Raw genomic sequence first — 17761 nt, 5'->3', positions numbered from 1 at the left:
ACTCTTATATATATATATGGGAGCTTTACAATGATACTTCTATTTTTAGTGAAATCTTAGATACGATCTCGTGCGCTTATTTTATCTATTGAAATTTTCTCTGAGGGTTCAAATCCTAAAGAGAGAGAAATATTTTAAATTTTGTTATTCACTATATACTAGTATACTATCTTGTTCATCAGTTTATATTATTTTGTTCATCGGTATATATGTCTTATTCATTACCAATTTTTTAACTTTCGTTATTCATCAGTATGTACTGCCCTTGTTCATCAATATATATGTCTTATTCATTGTACTCAGTGTCTCATTGGAGTGCACCCCTATATATAACTCATAAATTTAAAAAACGTCATCTAAATTGATGAAATTTATATTTATACCATGTTTCATCTTTACATAATTAATTTTAATTCCAAGAATTCTAATAAAACTAATATAAAAAGATGAACCACCAAGATATTAGGCAGAGACCCATACGAATCCTTGTGATAATCTAACCAATTCAAAATCGATAAACATAATGCAAACTCTCAACTTTGAGGGAACAGCCTGTGACTTAAAATAGAACACATATTATTACCAATAGTTAAAGAACAAATATTTATGTCCAATAAAATTAACATCAAATCTTGATTTCTACAACTCGATCTACAATCAAGAGTTACCGACTACACAATGGCTTCTGCAGAGTGGAAGAAAGGAACCTCATTTTACGTACGAGCACGATCACGCTGTCAAACGAGGTTGAGAAGATCGTGCATCGAAGATCCTTTCAGATGGCTAGAATCCGTTACTCCAACGAGACTATATCTTGTGGAATCTGGAGTATGTCTCTATCTGCGTCTGCTTCTAATCCGAGATGACGGTGAGCTTGAGGAATCTACTCGACTTGAGTCAGCTCGATTCATTTGCTTCTTTCTGCGTCTCCATGCGAGCTGGATCCGTCTAGCTGCAATTCCCCGCCATACTGGCGATTCGTACCTACAATGCAAAGAAGGCAACGAGTAGCGATATATTGAAATTACCCTTGCAACCGAGCTCATCACCGGATATGCTCACAACGCTATATACGAACATGTTTGCAAGCTAACGAGCCCAATACTTTCAAGTCACTCGATTCATTTATAGGTTATGCATTACATAGAAGTTACCTTATGGCGCCCTGAACAAGTGAACTCTTCAAGAATCTCGTGAAGAGACCCGCCACGTCTTCAAAATCAGCAGCTCGTAATACAAAGGCTTCGACGTTTGTTAAGCAAGTTACCAGCCTATTGCTCGGCAGCCTGTGTCGTGGAATTTTAATGCTCGTTCCATCTGAAAAATGCGAAAAAATAATACACTTATTGCAAGATGCTAAGAGTTAGAGCAGTTCTCACGATTCTCACAATAAGAAGGATCTCCATGCCACAAAAACGAGCGTGATACGAGTTTTACCTTTGCTCACGGAAGAATTTTCAAGGCACCAGGTAAGGAGCTCTTCTCCGCAAACATCCCCTTCGGACAAGATAGAAGTGTTCCCGTCTTCTCCCGTGCTCATCATCTTTCCCCGAATTATAAAAACTATTTTATCAATTGGACCACCCGGATATAATATCTTACTGTCTCTGATGTACGACCTCGTCTTCAGCTTCTCTTGTATAGCATCGATGACAGGTTCGTCGAGAAGTTGAAAAATCCGGACCTGTCAAAGATAAGATGTTCATTACTACTACGAAATCTTTGATAGGTATGTAGTTAATGTGTTGAGAGTTTACTTTCTTGACGAACTTAAAGAGATGGCGCCTAATTTCTCGTTGAAGGTCTTCCGGCAAGTTCTCCATCAGCATGTCTTCATTTACACCCCTTGTTGCCGCCCAGTTGAAGCGTTCTGAGGCTCGAACTTGCCTGCAAGGGAACACATACGCGTCCGATCAATTAGGTCTACCATTTTGCTTCGTGTTTGGAATAACTAGAAATCATTATACCTAAATTATAGCCCGAACCTTGACCCTATGGTGACTTTTTAGTACAAACATAAAAATGTTACACATATATTGTCTCTGTTGTTCACTTAATAGCCCGAGTCACAATTTTCGGGCAATTTTTCAAGTTGTTTGAAGATAACTTCACTCAAGAAACAGAGAAAACGAAATAATCAACAATGATCATCAGATCAGCAAGATAGAGAATATCGAACCTTCGAAGATCTTTAGGTAAGCGACGACGGCTCATCCATTGTTCAACATCGCGGCCTCTTAAAGACTTCTCGAACCTCCTGAAGTAAATAAATTGTATTTAAGCACATATTTGATGCCTGAGGCCAAAAGTCTCAAGTTTAAGTCCACAGTCACGCGGTCTTTTAAAATATTTGTTTCTCCTACCAAAAAAAGAAAGAAAGAGTCGAGAGCACACCTGCGTCCCAGAGCCTGCAGAAAGTTCTGCATATTCCCAATGAGCCACGCGAAAAGCAGCAGACCTATCCCTATTATGAACATGGTGAAAACAACTTCCACATGCATGTAGCTCGGCTCCTGATTCCCGGCCAGGGTACTAAGTTGCTTCATAAACAATCACAATGCAGATTTTGTATCGGCCACGGACACAAATTTTTAAAACAAGTTGAAGAATAAACGGCATGAACTAAGTTACCTGGAACCCCCAAAACAGCGAGTACAAATATCTGTCGAGAGTATCCCTGTGAGTGGTGAGATTGACAGCGGCTTCACATATCCCGAAGTCAAAGCCGTCTTTTGTAAAACAAGCACTCGCGTTTTCATTATTTTTCCAGAGATCCCATTGTGCTTCATTCGCAAACCTCACTTTATGATGTCCATGGTTGCAGTTGATGAATGGCATACACTCGTTCCTACCACATGCGTCTTCAAGGCATTGATTGACCCTCTGCACGAGTAAATTCGGTGGGCAATGTTTCCAAGAACGACAAGCTCAGAGATGCGAGAACGAACCTGTATGCTGAGAAGATACCAGCACGAGCCAACGACATGGCTCGCCAAAATGTACGTGAGAAGATTCATGAGGAAATTCGTCCAGGCTGACTCGAAAGTGAAGCCAATCGGAGAGAAACCAGCAACCAAAGGTAAGAATCTGCACAGCCTTGGGATGTACTGAACGAGAATAGCCGATGGAAGGAGATATTTGGTAAGTTTGGCTCCAGGTGATCTGACAGAGCTTGGTAGGATACATAATATAATAATCTACAAGAAGCAGATGAGTCGATTTTAGCAGACATCAAAAGCTTGTGAGGTGATCGTGAAGCAGTAATTCTTAAATTAAAAATCCAACGCAGACGGAAGAGAATCACCTGCGGCAGGGGAAGCACAACAAGTAGATCGATGAAAAAATATTTAGAGAAATAATGCCAGGCTATCATTTTAGGATCATCAACTAAATCTCCAGACCCTGCAACTCTCGATTCAGGAGCAACATAAGCTAGCCTGAACTGCAAAACGACGATGTACCTTCACTTGTAAAACATGTTCAAGAAAAAGCAGCAGAAATCACTTTGTACCACGATCTTGATTTCACTTTGCTAATCCAAAAAAGATTCATATTCTAAAGTTTTTCCAATATACTTCGTGTGCGTGTGTGTGCATGGATCATAGATTCATAATAAAGGTAGACACAAATTTGGAAATACCCTTTTTCGTTAACCATCAATGTCATTGTTTGAATATTGCGACAACATGACTTAAAAAATATTGCGACGTGTGTACATTAGAAAGGCAACAAGGAAATGCTTCAATGCAGTGCAATGTTGAGACTCGTACCTGAAGGAGGATATGGAGAAAATAAACGCAGTCGGTCATGGTCCTCAAGATGAGAAATGCTTTCGTCTTGGGCCAATTTAATTCTATGCACTTGTTATCCTGCACGAAGATGGTCAAATTAAGTCCATTATACAAGGACTATAAAGTGTTTTTTGAAGTATAAGAAACATCGAGGGGTAATAATTTTGACGAGGAGATCACAATCACGACAATAACAACAAACTGCAAGAAGCCTACCTTCTGCACAAATAATAAGAAGAAGAACAACGGGTCCAGAAATGCTGCAATCATGCAAGAGATGACGAAGAACTTGTTCCACCACTGAACAAGTTTTGCATGAGGATTCATGACCCCGGGAATATAAGAAAGAAGAAACAAGAACATTCTCTTTGCCCAACATTGTGCATCGCCATAGAGCATATTGCGAAACTGAAAAAAGAGGTGCAGCATATTCACATTGAAAATGTCAACAAAATTGCCACAATAACACCAAAACTCGTGAATGAGTTATGAGACTATTGACCTTTATGGGGGACGCAAGAATTTATAAGGCTCGGTAGTTAGCTACCGAAAGAACTGCCAAGAAAGCTACCCCATACAACAAAATCGGAACAGTTCATTTCCATTGATCTCATGTAAGCAAGGAAATCATTGAACTCAATAATATTACAATTCAATATAAGGATTGTTAAAAACTAAACTTGCACAAGGCCATAACCAAAATGGCACTAAATCAGAAGATTTGGCAATCTAATTTGAACATTCAAAACAAATATCCAACCTATTCTGATGCAGAGCTCTCTGTCAAATGTTGATTCATCACTCACCACTCAATCATTACAAACACCCTCATAAACCAAGCATTCACATGTACTTCCTACGAATGCAATAAACAGTAATAATACCTTTGCATCAATCATCTCTGACGTTCTTGATGGCTTCTGCTGCCCGTTGGCATTATAAAATATCGGACAAGTCGTGCAGTAGGGATCATTGCACTTCCCGAGCTGCCCTGACCTCAAAAGATGCTCATTCCTCCCCACATAGTCCCTGTCACTATTCTTGGCCCGATTCTCGGGCTCAGCAGCTGTCTGAGGAGGCTTGAAGACAAACTCATTGTTGCGGTTAGGATACAACGGACCGCTCATTTGTGCTTGAGGATTTCGCCTTGCACTCCTCAAAGGGCCGGTGAAACCAACTAGGTTTTGCTGGTATTCAGATGAATGCGGTGACTCAATAGCAAAGGACATTGACACGCTCCTCGTCCTAGGAGTAAGGCCCCTTCTCGGAGAGCCATTGCCATTATCGGACTGTAAATATGCAGCTGGCAGCATAGGTGCTTCATCTCTAGATGAAGCATCCATTGCCTCAACTACACCTGCAAGCAGCAATTTTTTTATTGTTTCCTTTCCATTTTCTCATTCTCAAATCTTTTCCAAAATTGATCAAGTCCACCCACAAATAGCAACATGAGAGAGAGAGAACCAAACATACATTACAACTATTTCTAAATTCTAAATTCTAAATCAATCTTTTCCAAAATTGACAAATTCCACCCACAAATAGAGAAGTTTCAAAGCAATACACTCCCCACCAAATTCCCACAAAATAGTAACAAAAAACAACAACAAATGAAGTAACTCTTCAGTTAATAAAAAGGCTGCGAGCAAGAATTCAACAATTAGATGGACAGACAGACAGAGGGAATCAAACAAACATAACCTTTTCCACATAATTTTCAAAACAATACAATTCCTCACCATATTCACACAAATTAGTAACAAAAACAACAAAAAATGAAGTAACTTTTCAGCTAATGAAAAGGCTGTGAGCAAGAATTCAACAATTAGAGAGAGAATCCATAAAACATTAATACACCAAAATTCACACAAAATAGGAGTAACCAAAAACAACCAACGAATGAAGCAACTTTTCAGTTAATCAAAAGGCTGTGAGCAAGAATTCAACAATTTATGAGAGAGAGTGAGAGAACAGAACATAAATTACCTTTCCCAGAGAATTTTCAAAGAAATACACTTCCCCACCAAATTCACTCAAAATAGTAACAAAACAAACAACAAATGAAGCAACTTTCCAGTTATTGAAAAAGGCCCTGAGCAAGAATCCAACAATCAAAAGCCCATGATTTCACACACACACACATATATATAGAAAGCTAAATGACCAAAATAGAAAATTCCAGAATAAAACATGCAAGAGAAAAAGGTTCATCTCGGATATGAAAAAGACCATTACACGCCCATCAAAGGAAATTGAAGGGAAGAAACAACGAAAGAGACGAACCTGCTTCAGCACTTTCAGCTCAATTTCGGCGCAGCAGTCTTGAAAAGCTTACGAGAAAATATAGGCCCTCGTGGAAAAGATGAAACATGGAAATTTTAACGACGTTTGTTAAGCAAGTTACTAGCCTATTGCTCGGCAGCCTGTGTCGTGGAATTTTAATACTCGTTCCATCTGAAAAATGCGAAAAAAATAATACACTTATTGCAAGATGCTAAGAGTTAGAGCAGTTCTCACGATTCTCACAATAAGAAGGATCTGCACGCCACAAAACGAAATAATCAACAATGATCATCCGCAAGAAAGGCAAAGAATATGGAACCTTCGAAGATCTTTAGGTAAGCGACGACGGCTCATCCATTGTTCAACATTTCGGCCTCTTAAAAAACTTCTTGAACCTCCTGAAGTTAAAAAACTGTATTATATTTAAGCACATATTTAATGCCCGAGGCCAATGATCTGAGGTTCGAGTCGAGTGCAGACCTGCATCCCAGAGCAAGCAGAAAGTTGTGCATATTCCCAATCAGCCACACTAAAAGCAGCAGACCCATCCCTATTATGAACATATATAGTGAAAACAACTTCCATATGCATGTAGCTCAGCTTCATAAACAATCAAAACGCGGATTTTGTATCGGCCAAGGAGTCGGATTTTTAAAACAAGTTGAAGAATAAATGGCATGAACTAAGTTACCTCCCCAAAACAGCGAGTACAAGTATCTGTCGAGAGTGAGAATGGTTGAGCCTCTCCACCATCAACGCCGCTGCTATATTATTTTTATGTTGTGATAATCTAAATAATTCAAAATCGAAAAAAATATATAATGCAAACTCTCAACTTTGAGGGAACAGTCTGTGACTTAAAAAATACAACACATATTATAAAAAATCCAACGCAGAGAGAAGCTAGAGACTCACCTGCTGCAGGGAAAGCAACTCTGGATTCAGAAGCAACATAAGCTAGCCTGAACTGCAAAACGACGACGTACCCTTCACTTGTAAAACATGTTTTCACACTAATCCTTCAACAAGGGACTAATGTTTTCACACTAATCCAACTTTCAAACAATTCTGGTTACAAACACAATTCAGCACTCAAGTTTTCACAATCATCGACAAAATCCTTCGATCGGCTCTTTCATTTGCCTGAAAATCGATAGATTGATAATCTCAAATACTGTGAATATAACATAAACATTAATATTGCAAAGTAGTAAGACTAACCTGTTAGGCAAGTTGCGGACTCACTTGACCTCAAAAAGAAGATTTGACAATAAGTTTAAAGAATAAAAACTTGTCTTCTAATTCCTTGGCACAAGTGACAGCTAAAGGATTGCACTCGACTAATTCAACAGTAATCATGTGATCATTCATCCAATCGAGCTGTTGTAATTTGTAGCAATGCCTCATGTTTAGTCTACGAAGCACTATGAAGCTTCCAAGTTGAGGTCTCCATCGCACCAAATCGGTGTCTTCAATTTGAAGTTCAGTAAGTTTCAAAAAACTCCCCGGATATATTTCCCACTCTGAGCCTCGAAAGGCATAGCTTTCTAATGAAAGGGTCAAGAGATTTGGCAGCAGCGAACCAATGTCATTCATGTACTCCCAAGGATACCCCAACCCACCCAAACGTAACAATGTGAGACTTGATGGAAACATTGAAAGAGGAATAGTATTAAACTCATACTTTATGTCCAGATTGTAGACCCAATATGTAAGTTTTTGCAAATTCTGGAGTTGTGATATATAACTCAAACAACTCATTGGGTTGGTTTCATCATCATTATAAGGCTTCAAATGCACTTCAATTCCTAATTGGTTTAAATTAGGAATTCTTTTGAGAACTTCCCTTGTACAACTATTTGCACTCACACCCCACAGTGTGACGAGTTTGTTCAAGGTAGCATCATCAGTATTAGGGGTTGGTAGGTCCCTTCCCTTGACATTAATACACTCTAGTTCTTGCATCTCCCAAATTTGCTCAGGCATATATGGCTGAACTCCACGCTTTTTAATGCTCATATGCCTATCAATAATCAAGAATTGAAGGTGAAAAAGGTTGGATATGGAAGGAGGGAGGTCCCCGTTGCAAGTTAGGGAAAGGTACTGCAAACAAACTAGTTTCAAAATTTCAATTGGGATATGGTAAAATCGGACATGAAGAGCATGTAGTACCCTGAGCAACTTGAAATCCATGGCATTTATTTGGATTGGATATGGGTGATAAGGACCATGACAAAGGAGAGAACGGACAGTGGATGCGCAATCACTTTTTATCGAATCACAAACTTCTTTGAAGCAAAATAAACTGTTCCAATGAACACACAACCGACGTTGGTCGCTTATAACATCATCACAACTTTGTAAGACATGCGAAAACTTGATCCTACTAGCTTCTTCCTTACACAAGTGCTGCCAGCAAGAATGCATGTGATACTCTCCCAACATAGACAAAGAATTTGATCTGACGGAAACAAGATTATACCACATAAGCTTTTTCAAGAAATTTTCATAACTTTCTTCTCTAATCAGTTCAAGAAACCCCTCAGATCTCAACAGGCTATTGAAAATGTATGGGCAGATATCATGATATGGAGCGAATGCTCCCATATAGAGGAAAAACATTTTTAAATGTTGGAGTAAGTAGTCATAGCTTGGAAAAAGTATCTCTGATATTTGATTATATGCATCCTCGAAAAGTGAGGGGTGTTGTTTGTTGGCTACCTCAGTCCAGTATTCAGGTGTCTTTTCGGCTTTTGATAGGAGCTCTGCAACCGTGACTATCATAAGAGGAAGACCTTCACATTTCCGCGCAATCATCTCTCCCAATTCCTCAAGTTGAATAGGGAAACCCTCTTCACCAAACACCTTCTCACCAAGTAATTCCTTACTTTCTTCTTCATTCAACAAGGGCACTCTTATGCTGCTATAATATTTGCTATAAAATTGCACCTGGAATTTTATATCTTGTCTACTTGTTAGTAAGTATCCAATCCTTCCAGAAATATTATTTTCTTGCAAGCAATGTGTCAAGCGATTTGCTTCTCGTATCTCCCATATATCATCCAACACGATGAGACATTTCTTATCCTTCAATTTGTCTTTCAATAGTCCAACTACTTCCTCGTCATCATCATCTACTTGGATAAGCATTTGGTAAGCGTAAATGGGATCCACTTGAGCTAGAATGCATCGTAATAGTTCATTTGATTCACATTTTCTGCCAACTTTGACCCATGCTCGAAACTCAAAATGGCTCTGAATTGATGGATCTTCAAAAATATGTTTCGCAAGAGTTGTCTTTCCAACGCCCGCCATCCCAATAATCGAAATGTTTTTACGTTCAAGAAGTTCATCTCTGGCTCTTTGAAATTCATAAGATAATCCAATCATCTTTGAGTTGATTCCACCAAAATCGATTCTTGAGTAAATAGGCTCACCTTCTTCTTCAGCCATATTCTCTATTTCATTAGTGTATTCCTCCTCCATCATCTTCATCTTCTCGACAAAGCGATCAACATGGTGTTGCAGACTCTGCAGATTTACAGAGAAAGACAAGTTGTCTCTCTCAACACACGATCTGCTTTCGAGTTGCTGAAGAATCTGAGGGAAGACATGGGATTCAATTAAATCTTCAAATTCCCAAATTGCCTCTTTTATTCGTTCATCCAAAGCATTCACCTTCGTCCTGATCTTGCTGCAGCTGGTGTCGTCCAATTTTACCAGAACTCTCTGCAAGCGATCCATCTCATCGTAGGCAGGTTTTAAGATTTGTGGAGAGGGGGAAGTGAGCAAAATGCAAAACCATTGTAGAATACGCTGAATCATATTCTTGAGAAAAGTTGTTGCACCATAAGCCGCCTTACACAAATCATCCGCTGAGTTTATGATTTCTGGAGAGCGTGAAATGAGAGAAATGCAAAACAATAGTAGAATACCCCGAATCATATTCATGAGAGAAATCGCTGCACCATAAGCTGCTATACCCAAACCACCAGCGGAGAATGAAACGACGAGAGAAATGCAGAACAGTAGTAGAATACGCAGAACCGTATTCTTGAGAGAAGTCGCTGCACCATAAGCCGCCTTACAAAAATCATCCGCTGAGGTTATGATTTGTGGAGAGCGTGAAACGAGGGAAATGCAAGCCAATAGTAGAATACCCTTAATCGTATTCTTGAGACCATAAGGCGCCATACCCAAATCACCATCAGCTGAGAATACGATTTGTGGAGATGGTGGCACTCTAGAAATAAAAAACAATAGTAGAATACCGATCATCGTTTTGACGATAAAAAACGCTGCAGCAAAAGGCGCCACAGTCAAACTATCAGCTGAGAATAGGATTAGTGGTAAGCGCGAAACGATAGAATTGCAAAACAACTTGAGACAATAAGTCGCTGCATCATAAGCCTCCTTCCAAAAATTATCAACTGGAACAACATAATCAATGCAAACCAATAGGACAGCAATCGGAACCGCAGACAAGATAGAAATCGCAGCTGAGAATAGGCACTACAACAAAAAATAGATATTGAGACACTTTAATAGGGACATTTTTTATTTAGTGCCTCCAAAAATTACTGTTGAGGCACTTGGTCATTTTTTTAATGGGGCACGACACTTCAAAAAATCAAGCCCAAACCCACCTCCCCAATATTCATTTCAATTTTCATTTTATAGGGTATTTGCTACTTCACTACTCAAACCCACCGCCCCAACCTTCAAATCTCAACCCCTAGTTCAGTTTGATCCTTTGTCCTGAACCCGCCGGGCCGCTGCTCTCTCGGTCGGAGTCGTCGAGTCAGAACCCTTCGATTGACGCATCCCCTCGCGCCGCGCCGCCAGCAGCCGCCTCCCCGTCACGCCGGCAGCAGTATCCAATCGGTAAGATACTAATATCCTAGATAGAGAAAGTGAAATCGAAAAGAAAAGAGAGAGGAGCTGTAAATGTAATTCGTCTCCTACTTCTCGTTCCCTCTTCCAATTTTCACGGTACCCACCAATTTCACAACCATTCACTCTTCTCTCATTTTATCTCACAATTTTTGATTTTGTATTTTTTTCATCACTAATTTCCCAGCCCTTCACTTATTACTTATTGTTGCGCCGTCGACATCCTCCTGCTGCGCCGTCGTCGTTGGTGAGCCGCTGATTTCTGCCGTTTGTTGCGCCGCGAACATCTTGCCTCTACTTTCTGCTACCTTCTATGGTGAAGAGCAATCAATCGCAGTTAGTGTTCTAGCCCTTCGAAGTGAGTCGATTGGGAGAGGCCAGAATCGGTCCTTGCTGCATCTGATATGCCATTGCTTCTTAATTATCATTACTGTTCTCATCATTGCAACTATAACTGAGATCATATAATCTATGTTCTTATAGAAATTAATTCATTGTATTTTTCAGGGTAAAGGGGCAAGCTCATCAATGTTTGTCCAACCTTTGAGGGGTGATCTTTTCAGGGTAATTTTCCTATTTGCTCTTTGCTCAAAAAAAAGACAAACTTTCCTATTTGCTCTGTGTTATATCACTTGATAAATAAAAATGGAGGCACCTTACATTCTAAGCTATAATTCAATATCAAGTTAACTATTTTGGATTGTTCTAACTTTGTGATTTTTAGAGTAAAAATAATTACACTAATACTAATTTAATATCAAGTTAATTCTTTTGAATCCTTCGTCATTTTGACCCATTTAAGATAAATATTTATAAGCATAGCTTCACCACCTTTATGTTCTGTTGCAAGACATATAGGGAGCGAATTTTCTTACCAGAATGGTCGCATTATCTCATGATAATTTTCAGCAGTCGATCCTAGTATTCTCTCTTATCATGAATTGAACGAAAAACTCATAGAAAAAGTGAACCACTGTTGTTGTTGGTTGGCTTTAAGATTATGACTGATGTATATAGTGATTAATATTTTTTTCTTGGCAGGTATTTTCTCAATCTTTTTGGTCTAAGAGGTCTCTTTAGTCTTATTCTTGGAGAAGACAATGGTACTCCTTTTTGCCAATCCTCTATATTATTTCTTTGTTGGTATTTAAACAAATGGGAAAAAGAGTTGTAGAACCAACAATATACTAGTCAATTACTATGACGAAGAAAATACTTTTGATGGGAAACTAACACAGTTACTTGATCTTCATCAGCAACTGATGATACACAACGGATGATGCAAATGGGTGGATTTGGATTTGACCCAACCAGGGTAATGCTATACATTTTATCTTTGTTTATATGCTTTTATGATCAAGAGCAGCTTATCCTGTTTCCAAAAATCTCCTTTAGGTTATAGCAAAACCAATTTCCCTAAGTCAATAAATTGGATGCATGATGTGTGCGTATGTAATATTCTTTTTCTGTCTATTTGTTCTTTCTTTATTCTTTGCATGGGTGTGTAGGTGTGGGGGGTGGAGGGGTTGGAGAAAATAAGAACTTAAATAATTTTCTCTTGGAAGAAGTTCCTTGTTCTACACTATGGTTGCTTAAGGATTTGATGAGGAACTAACTGTCTTTGTTTCTGGCTTTATCATTGAAATAATAATGAAAACCCCTATTTCAAATAATTTTTTGTCGATCTTTTTTTTTGGTACATGCTACTTTAATGATTTGTTTTCCTTGTTACAGCTGCCTTTTGATGCCTGTTTTGAATAATGCGTTTCTGATAATTTTGAAAGTCTGCTTGTGTTTGCAGACTCAACATGATGAGTTGAAGGCAAATTTTTTGAGGAGATCAGCAGCACTTGAAGCCAACTACCAGAAATTGTATCAGCCTCTAGCATAGTGACCATGTTTCTCTTCTGTAAAGTTGGTTGGTTGATTTATTCACTTGTTGAATAGATGAGTGGTTTATGTGCAAGATATTCTTCATTTATGGATGCTTTAATTTATTTTCTTGTTACATCAACTTTGTAGTTGTTTCAGTATTTTAATTATAACTTCTAATTTATTTCGAATGTTAACATAAGTGCCCCATAATATTAATCTTGAGACATAAAATGAATTTTGAGGGATATAACATTAATCAAAAGACACAAATAAGTGCCCCATAATATTAATCTAGGGACATAAAAAGAATTTTAAGGATACACATTTTGTGTCCCGATACTTGAGCAAAAGACACAAATAAGTGTCCCATAACATTAATTTGGGGACATAAAATGAACTTTAAGATACACATTTTTTGTCCCAATATTTAAGCAAAGGACACAAATAAGTGCCCCAATATACAAATAAGTGCCCCAATATTTCTTTTCAAGGCACAAATAAATATCCCTATAAACTTAACAATAGGATTCGAAATATTTTAGAGGACACTTTTATGTGCCTCTACAAATCAATCTCGGGGCATATTAAATTGTCGGGTAATCTATTGATATCGAGGCACATAAAAAGTGTCCCCAACCCTATTGGGACACGATACCTGGAGGCACATGTACTAAGTGCCCCGAAAATAAAAAGTGCCCCAATAAAGCATATATTGAGGCACTTTTTGGTGTCTAGAAATCCATTTTTTGTTGTAGTGAGGATTTGTGAAGACATGGAAAACAATAGTAGAAAATGCAGAATTATAGTAGCGAGAACATTCGCGCCAATATAAACCACTGCCAATATAATATCAGCTGAGACTAAGATATATGGAGAGCGTGAAATGGAAGAAATGCAAAACAATAGTAGAATACCCAGAATCGTATTCATGAGAGAAATCAGTGCCATACCCAAATCATCAGCTGAGAATACGATTTGTGGATAGGGTGAAGCGAGAGAAATGATAAACGACGATTGTTGAATATGCTGAATCATGTTCTTCAGAGAAGCCACCGCACCATAAGCCGCCATACACAAATAATCAGCTGAGAAGGCGCAAGCGAGCAATATGAAAAACAATCGTAGAAAACGGTGAATCCTACTTATGTGAGGATACGCCATACTGAAATAATCTTCATCATTGGATACTACCAATAGTGGATTGCCGGCCGAATCGCAAAACCTTTGATAAAGACGGCTAATCGTATTCTTGAGAGAAACCACCGCACCATAAGACGCCATACACAAATTATCAGCTGAGATCGCATTCTTGAGAAAAGTCACTGCATCATAAGCGGCCATACGCAAATCATGAGCTGAGAATGCGATTTGTGAAGAGGGAGGAGCGAGAGAAATGTGAGACGAGTGTAGAATACGGTGAATCGTATTCTTGAGAGAAGCAGCCGCACCATAAGCCGCCATACCCAAATTATCAGCTCAGAATACGATTGGTTGTTGAAATGAAATTGCTTAGCTCTCTTGAAAATGAAAAACAACTACAGTCTGACAATCCAAATTAGCCCAGAAATCGCCTAACAATGAAACGAAAAAGAATGAGTAATTATAATAAGCAAATTGAGATAGAAACAGATCATGACAGATATCTTACCTCTCATACAGGAGATTGGCGCGAGTCGGCGGCGGCGGCAGCAGCTGCGTTAATGTTCGGTGGTCACAATTAATGGAGATTTTGCCAAACAAGGAACAATGGCGCTGCGGAAAAGATGAACCTTATCCGAAAATTCACATATATCTGCAATTTCGATACAATTTCACAAACATGCATTAACTGCACACTTATTGTAAGGTGGATTGAAGGACAAGAATTTTAGTAAATGATTATGTCTTTATGCGCGTTGAAAATTATCACAGCTGCTTCGAATTGAAATCAACTTTGCTTTGAAAATTAACTTGAGCCTGAAGTTTACTGGCTAATAACTATATTGTCAGAATTCAAATGGACAATCTGAAGTACGTATTGTTAAATCATCGTCAATTTGATCATCATTATGACCATAATGCTGATAGATGCATCTATTTATTTAATCCAAATATTATCACTCATTTGTTTTTACACATTATAACTTGATTTTAAATTATAATTTCTGAAATTTAAAAATTATTAATTTGTCAATATATTAAGAGTAAAATTTTGAAGTAGCCAAAATGAAGCATAAAACACAATTTATGGCCACACATTGAAAAAACACAAATTTTGGCCATTTTTATTGATTTGGACGTTTTTGCCCTTAATGAGGCAGACTGGGTAGGATCAGGCACGCGGGTCGCGTGCCGGGTTGGGTTAGACACTTATGGCACTATTAGTGCCATAAGTGCCATCTTGGCACTTATGGCACTAATAGTGCCATAAGTGCCATCGGAAATCCAAAATAAAATCAAGTAAAATAGTCATTTTGGCACTTATGGCACTAATAGTGCCAAAAGTGCCAACGCAAATTCAAAATAAAACTAAGTAAAATGGTCATTTGGGCACTTATGGCACTAATAGTGCCATAAGTGTCATACGTGTAGCACAAATACAGAAACAACAACATCATTTAAACCCTAAATGGAACATCTAAACCCTAAATGGATAATCTAAACTCTAAATGGAATAACTAAACCCTAGGGGGAAGTGTGCACTTATGGCACTTATGGCACTAATAGTGCCATAAGTGCCATACGTGCAGCACAGATCAGATCAGATCAGATCTGTCGATGGCTGAAATCGAAGGAGGCGGAGATCAGATCTGCCGATGGAGGAGGCAGCGCAACGATCAGATCAGATCCACCGCCGCCGCCTCATCAAATCAGATCCAAAAAATCATCCCAGACACGCCCAAAAAAATTAGAAAAAAATCAGAAACTCGAAATTCCCCCAATCGAAACGATGTCGTCGAACAACGACAGCCCATCGTCGCCCACGGCGGCAGCCATCGTCAACACTACGCCTTTGCTTGGCGACCAGAGCCCCAGCAATCGCTCCCGCTTCCTCGGCCTCCGCGACGCAGCTCGCTTTCTCCACCGCGCTAGCAGCCACGGCCGCTCTATGTGAGTGCCCTCCGTCTGTGTCTGCGAAACTACGCCGGAACAAATCGAGGAGCGCCAGAGCGATTGGGCCAGATCGAAGAGCTGCAGTGCGATGGGTAGAAAGGGCAAATTAGGCATTCCGCCTAATTAATGGCTAAAATTTGATGTTTTAAGATTTGAGGCTAAAATTTGATTTTGTATGCCCAGTAGGGCCATTCGGCCCTATTATCTCATATATTAATATCTCTAAATTAATAAAAACCCTTAAGTCCAAGCATCAACTATGCTATGCCTGAGCCCTAAAAGATGCCCAATTTCATAAGAGCAACAGTTTCCAAGTCGAAAGCCCCCGCAACCGGCTCGATGGTCCACCGCTCGTCGACATCATATATAGTTAGTGAAAATAGAAAAGAATGGATAAAAATATCAATAAATCTATGTAGTCACATTGTGGCCACCCACAAATTACTTGAATTGAACTTTTTTGATTTATTTAATTTATTTTTTTTTAAATAAAAATAGGATTTAGTTATTTTAATGTATTCTCTACATTGTACTTATTTTTAAAAAAATCACATTTTTGTTTTTATTTTCTTTTTTAATAAAAATAAAAAAGTTACAAAAAAATAACTACAATGAATTAACTAAATCTTATTTTTATTTTAAAAAATAGTAAGTTACAAGAATTATTTTTTTTTGAATTTAAGTAAATTGTGGGTGGCCACAATGTATTTGTTTAGCGCATCTCCCAAAAAATATAGAGAAAATAATGGCCTGGTCATTTAAATTTGATATACATCTATTTATTTACTGTTTTTGAGGAAAATTCAAATGTGAGATGGATTGAGGGATATAAAATTTCTGCATAGTTCATGGTGATCTTTTATTGGATTTGCTAGATTCTAAACATACATATTAAGTTAATGATGAAGATAGAATCGTATAATATATCATATCTTTAATTATTGATTTGTCTTGTTGGTCAAGTTAGTTTGTTTCCTTTTAGATGTTTAGGGTTCTATTATAAATATGAATTTTATTTATATTTTTATGGGAGTCGAATTGAGAGTTAAAATGTAGAGGGTGAGATTGTTCCCTTCTTGCGGTGTTCTTCCGGTATTCATGAGTGAATCAACGGATTAACCCTTATTGTACGCATTTCGGTATACAGCGGTTATCAACGGAGTTCGTATATTTATCAGTATCAAATATATTCATACGCTTCCCTGCATCAGTCAATTAGTGGTTTTCCTCGGTCATCTCTCAACCAATTAAAGAAAAAGTTACTATATCGATTCTTAATTACATATCATAAATAGTATAACTAATTATTGTTCAATGAGAAACCTTTATCATTATTGTTGAGACAATCGCCGAAAACCGCAAGAACACACAGCGCAATAATCGAACAAGAAACGCAGAGTAAGAACGATGCAAAGAGTTACAAATCGCCTAACAAAGAAACGGAGAAGAAGCAGGAATTATAATAATAAGCAAATGGAGTTGAAAGAAATGATACCTCTCGTGGAGGAGTTGGCGCAAGTCGACGGCAGCGGCAGCTAGTTTTCAATTACCACAGGCACCCTTCCACGAAATTGTGATGTGAATTTTAGTAAATGATTTGGAAAGATATTTGCATGTATAATGTAATGGTAAAATGGATCAAAGTTGATGATTTTGAAGGAAATTGTGTGGAAGAACAGCAACGGTGGGGGCCAGTTGCTGTTGGCATGTCCCTAGGCAGGTACATGATACAAACACCCCTTCATTAATTAATGGGACAGTTTCGTATAATATCACCAACTATGACGAAATTCCAATTTTCCCACGAATTCCAAATTTTCCAAAAT

At 38.3% G+C, this 17761-nt stretch overlaps 1 protein-coding gene and 1 long non-coding RNA gene across 8 annotated transcripts in view; one reads left to right on the top strand and one right to left on the bottom strand.

The window, feature by feature from the left end:
• Positions 1-555: 555 nt before the first annotated feature.
• The window catches only part of LOC131026580 (probable cyclic nucleotide-gated ion channel 20, chloroplastic), a 40993-nt gene continuing 23787 nt past the window's right edge, over positions 556-17761 (bottom strand). The window contains exons 1-15 of one of the 7 annotated variants that reach the window (XM_057956469.1): positions 6555-6624; positions 6394-6472; positions 6075-6245; positions 4676-5148; positions 4008-4199; positions 3771-3869; positions 3305-3442; positions 2949-3197; positions 2632-2883; positions 2395-2540; positions 2180-2257; positions 1758-1887; positions 1438-1684; positions 1155-1317; positions 556-984 (exon numbers count right to left, since the gene is read on the bottom strand). In XM_057956469.1, the coding sequence (XP_057812452.1) occupies positions 837-984; positions 1155-1317; positions 1438-1684; positions 1758-1887; positions 2180-2257; positions 2395-2540; positions 2632-2883; positions 2949-3197; positions 3305-3442; positions 3771-3869; positions 4008-4199; positions 4676-5134 (2301 nt within the window). In that variant the 5' untranslated portion in view covers positions 5135-5148; positions 6075-6245; positions 6394-6472; positions 6555-6624 and the 3' untranslated portion in view covers positions 556-836. Of the gene's footprint in view, positions 985-1154; positions 1318-1437; positions 1685-1757; positions 1888-2179; positions 2258-2394; positions 2541-2631; positions 2884-2948; positions 3198-3304; positions 3443-3770; positions 3870-4007; positions 4200-4675; positions 5149-5777; positions 5994-6074; positions 6246-6393; positions 6473-6554; positions 6625-6765; positions 6865-6989; positions 7218-7295; positions 10341-17761 lie in introns of those variants that run through there. The other 6 variants (XM_057956472.1, XR_009102344.1, XR_009102343.1 and 3 more) reach the window with 6 other exon arrangements.
• On the top strand, positions 10585-12981 carry LOC130984933 (uncharacterized). The gene is made up of 5 exons (XR_009088821.1): positions 10585-11325; positions 11475-11531; positions 12009-12070; positions 12224-12282; positions 12769-12981. It is a non-coding gene; the product is annotated as an uncharacterized LOC130984933 (long non-coding RNA).

This window comes from Salvia miltiorrhiza, chromosome 5, assembly GCF_028751815.1.
Source record: "Salvia miltiorrhiza cultivar Shanhuang (shh) chromosome 5, IMPLAD_Smil_shh, whole genome shotgun sequence".
In the NCBI taxonomy this organism is placed as follows: domain Eukaryota; kingdom Viridiplantae; phylum Streptophyta; class Magnoliopsida; order Lamiales; family Lamiaceae; genus Salvia; species Salvia miltiorrhiza.
The sequence above is the reverse complement of the archived record's forward strand: the minus strand, read 5'-3'. Positions and strand labels throughout refer to the sequence as shown.